At 40.5% G+C, this 4868-nt stretch overlaps 1 protein-coding gene across 1 annotated transcript; it reads left to right on the forward strand.

Moving 5' to 3' along the window:
• Positions 1-2534: 2534 nt before the first annotated feature.
• LOC110881671 (stress response protein nst1-like) lies at positions 2535-3035 on the forward strand. Its single transcript, XM_022129863.1, has one exon. It carries the CDS (start codon positions 2535-2537, stop codon positions 3033-3035), a length of 501 nt encoding a protein of 166 aa, XP_021985555.1.
• Positions 3036-4868: the final 1833 nt, after the last annotated feature.

The raw sequence follows: 4868 nt of genomic DNA on the forward strand, positions 1-4868 counted from the left end.
TATTGTATGTAGTTGTTTTATAAAAAGTTCTTAAGATCTTCCCTATTTTTCATAAAAAAATATTAAAAAATTGAAAAAAATAGAAAATTGAAGTTTCATTAACCGTCGCCGACGGTGGATCAGTCCGTCGCCTACGGTCTCTCCAAAGTGCCGTCGCCCAAAAATCCCCGTAGACCGCACGTTAAGCCGTCGCCAGAATTAGTGGGTTCCCGGGTCCGTCGCCGACGGAGACCCTGACCGTCGCCGACGGCTGCTAGATATTTGTCCGACGCTGATGTTGTTTTTGGCCTATAATTCGAACCCAAACAATCTCTTGGGTATCCAAACTTGACCCAAATCAGTTTTTAACCACATAAGTCACCCGAATTCGACCCAACATCACTTAATACCAGAAAATTCGTGAATCACCTACTTCTCTCTCTCTCTTAAACTTCATCTTCCCAAAAGCTTGCTCTAGAACCCTAATTCTTCAACCTCTCATAACTCCTTCGATTTTCACCCAAATCCAGTGATTCTTGAGCCTATCTTGCGTAGCTTTTCGAGAGGAACAAAACCCCCATAACAGTTTTCATTAATTCTTGCTGGTTTGCAAGATTTCTGAAGTCAAAGATTCGGGTTTTTTGAAGAGTGTTCACCAAGTCTCTTGCTTTGCATCTTTTCATAGTTTTTCTTGTTTATCCACGCCAAAGGTATGGAATTTCACTTAATTTATGCATGATTTTCATATGGATTGTTGATTTCTTCCGAAATTTTAAGCTTATTGTTTAAGAGTAGGTTGTTTATCATAATGTATGATGTTCTAGCATAAGTTTAAAGAATGATTACTTGATTTGGGTGGGATTTGAGCATGCCTTAACCTTGGTGATGTGATTACACTAGATTTTTGCATGATTGAGCGTAGTTGTAATGTTGAATATTGTTGAAACCATGAAATTTTGAGAAATTTTATGAATAAACATGCTAAATTGATATGTAGATGATAAGATGTGCGACTTTGGAAGTTTAAAAAGGCGATTTTACATCTAATTATTGATTGAAATTCAACATTGCACATTATGTTCAAAGTTTGAGATTATTTGAAGATTTGGGTATACTAATTGTTATCTTGTCTTTTGATTGTAGCTATGTTTAGAGGAAGCCAGAAAGCAAAAACCTCTGGGCAAGGTTCGTCTTCGGGAGCCGGTTCAGGCTCGGGGCAATATCAAAAACGTTGGGAACAGTTAAGTAATGTAGAGGAAGGTGATGGGCAACTCTATAAACAAGATTGGGATTGGGAGGAGGCCAAGAATAGTCGATCGGCCTCAGTTTGGAAGGACGAAAAACTGAAGGCTCTTTCCCGGTACCGAAACAAGAAATTAGAGGCGAAGATGTGGAAAATGAAAATGGTCACGGGTGTTTCAAAGCCCGTACCCGAGATAGTAGTATGTGAGCGTACGTTGAATGTCGAAGAATTCCGCAAAATCGGCATAGTTCAAAAGTTTGAAAAGATTGGGTGGGAACGAGTACTTGATTGGTACGAGGATATCACCACCCGGGTGTATTTGGGTGCGGTTTGTGAATGGTTGTCTACTCTCTGGTTTGAACATTCTGATGGGCCGGCTCCTACGTGGCAGTTGATCGGCAATACTGGCAAGAATCAAATGATCATGTCATTTGAGCACATGAATGCTATCGCAAGATTTGATTCGCTTGGGGTTGAAGCTTATGATTACTACGATTATGATCAGTTTTTGGATAATAAAAGAAACACAGCTGATCCGGTTCAAATGCTAGCATCAGTATTGCCAGGTTCTGGGGGCGCAGGGGAGTCGAGAAACGATTTGTCTTTGGAGGGCAAGATACTACAAGGAATTTCGTTAGAGAATGTTATGGTGCAGTTTGGGGACCGCAGTACAGTGAAGGCACCCGACTGCCGGGTTTTACATTCATTGTTGTATGGGACGCCAAGGCTATCATGGCGCCAAATTGTGATGATCAATACGTGGGATACAAGGGAGTCGTATAAATGGAAGATGATCCCTTACGTGAGATTGATCAGCGCGATGATTTTGCAGCAAAATGCATTGCCTCAGGAGTCGTTGTGGGTGTCTAAAACAATCGATCAGCTCAACTTCACCTCCATGAGGCGACATTGGAAGATAACGGTTAAGGTTTTTGGTCATCTTCACACAGTCGAGGATGAACAAGGAAACAGTTTCCGATACACTGAACCGAGAGAGGGTGATGAAGAGGAAGATGAAGATCAGGAGATGGTTTATATGGAGGATGAGACAGAGCCTTCCGGTCCGCAGGGACCAAGGCAAAGATACAGGAGGAAGCATCGGGAGATTTATGCCGATGTAGCAGATTTTGTGAACCAACGGCAGGGGCCGACGTACCGTTTTTAGAACCGCGGGCAACAAGCGGTTTATGATAATGTGTCGGCATGTATAGGCGAGGGAAGAGAAAATGCAGCGAGCAGGAAGGCATGGGAAGAGGCGCAAGGGGTGTACTCGCAAGAACAGTGGGCTTTCCAAGCATCCTTTCGCGAGAGGATGGAGAAACAAATGGAGGAACAACAATTGCAACAAGCGTTACAACGGTCACAAATGGAACGCTTGTTACAGTTGCAAGAGGAAGATAGGGCCCGAAGACGGGCATGGGAGGAAGAAGAGGCGAGGCGTCAAAATGAACAAAGAGAATTGGAGCAACGCCGATGGAGAGCTTTAGCTGTCTCTAACCAAATGGCTATTAATAATGCCAAGGTGCTCCACGATCAGGAGCGACATCAAAGAGACTATCAAGCCGGTCTCCCTTATGCCGAACACTCGGGGTGGACTAATTACCCCAACCTTCCCCATCCACAAGGCCCATCCGAGCCAACCCCTCACTGGCCTGAGGCAGTAGGCTCCAGCTTCATCCCGATTCCTTACCAACCACCACCTCAAGGAGAGCAGAGTCCACTTGATAACTATAAGGAGATGTTTGAGGCCCTCACTGATTATCAATACCAGCCAAACCCGCCAGTTAACCCTAACGAAAGATATCAGCGGTAGAGGCAAGGTATGTTTTGTGTTGTTGTTGTTGTGTATTATTTTGTTTTCGTTATTTTTATTTCGTTTTATTTACTTTTGCCTAGTTAAATGAACGTTGTGGGTGTGTTCCCTATATAACCCTCACGAGACCTCTCGTCCTCCCAAGCTATTGGGGGGTTTAAAAGGTCTTGTTGCATAAGCTAAATGCAACCATGATTCCTACGAAAGTGAGTTAGGTTTGTTATTGTTGTAAATTATTTTCCACACAAATCAAAGTGAAATAACATATGGCTTGGTAATATTTTCATAAAAGTGGTAGAACTAGGTAGCTAACAAATTTTGATGATTGTGAGAAGTATGCTTCTACACAAGGGTTAAGATTTGTAGGTACATCGTTTTCGTGGGACAACCGCTTTCTTGAAGAGAAGAAGAGCACACGAGGAATGAGCTCAAAAATCAGGTGCATACGTTTCTTTTTACTTTTGATTTTTAGTTAGCAAATAAGTGGATTGTAAGTTGTATATTATTTTTCCGGGGTGAAATTTTGGGGAAGTTAGTTGTGTCACATCCCTTGTGTGCTCTAAAAACTCTAGTTCTTACACATTGAGGACAATGTTTACCTCAAGTGTGGGGATGGGGGAGTAGTAAAAGTTTTAGATTTTGACCCGTTCATTTAAACAGTACACATTGAGGACAATGTTTACCTCAAGTGTGGGGATGAGGAAAAATTCAAAAAAAAATTCAAAAATATCTTGTTTCAAAAGCGATCTTAAAAGCACAAGTAACTAAGTCAACGAAGGATGTCACAACCCATTTGGTCTTTTGTCATGGTCAAGTTCAAATTAATAGCATGAGGGGTATTTAGCGGGTGGTTATTTGGGAATAATCCGCCTAAGAAACTAGTATTTTATGCATGTCACATACCATACCCTTTTAGATATGTGAGGTTTTGAGCCACTTTTATATCATAGATTACATACCTATGTTTCTTTGTTTGAGTGGACCATTAGTCATATATTGTAGAACTTGCAACTTTTGATACGTTTGAGACCATAGACCGAATACAAGCACGAGAATGAGTAAGGCATTAGGTAAACCTTTTCCTTTTACACCATTTATATATCCGTACCCAAAAATCATCCCTTTGTAGCCAACTTTGAGCCTAATCCTTTCGTTTGACCACCATTTAGTCTATAACCGTTAAACCTTTTCTTTTAAACCCGTGTGATGAAAATTCGATTATAGGAGTTAAATTGTACAGTTGTGTTTTGATTGTTGCACATATATATATATATATATATATATATAAGAGAGAGAAAAATCAGAAAATGTTATGAAAAATACGAGAAAACCATTGAGAAAAGAACAAAAAGATGTGTTAGTAGTTGTGAAGAAAAGGACGAAAGGTTATTGCCCCATAGTTGATGCTATATTTAGTTTTGTTTAAGTTAGTGGTTTGTAATAAAAATCGAATTTTCATCACCTTAGCCACTTTAAATATCCTATTTCCTACCCTTAACCTAGCCCCATTACAACCCTTATAAAGACCTTATGACTTGTGCTTAGTATTCGTGATCGATGGTGGAGAATGATTGAGTTGCAAGCTTATGCGGGTATGTGTTCTAATCGGTTTTGAGTGAATATTCTTTGAAGTGCTAATACATTATAAACATTAGCCAATTTACAAGCCGAGTGGAGAGAACATTGTGAGGATGTGCATGAATTGTTGGTTTCACAGGCGGGTTAATCTTGGGTAACCATTTTTGTATGTGAAATCACTTCACCGTTAAATATGTTGAAAATTGTAAAGAGTTTGAACTTTAGAATGACAATGGACCTTAACCTTCGCCTCGG

This window comes from Helianthus annuus, chromosome 10 (genome assembly GCF_002127325.2).
Source record: "Helianthus annuus cultivar XRQ/B chromosome 10, HanXRQr2.0-SUNRISE, whole genome shotgun sequence".
Classification (NCBI taxonomy): domain Eukaryota; kingdom Viridiplantae; phylum Streptophyta; class Magnoliopsida; order Asterales; family Asteraceae; genus Helianthus; species Helianthus annuus.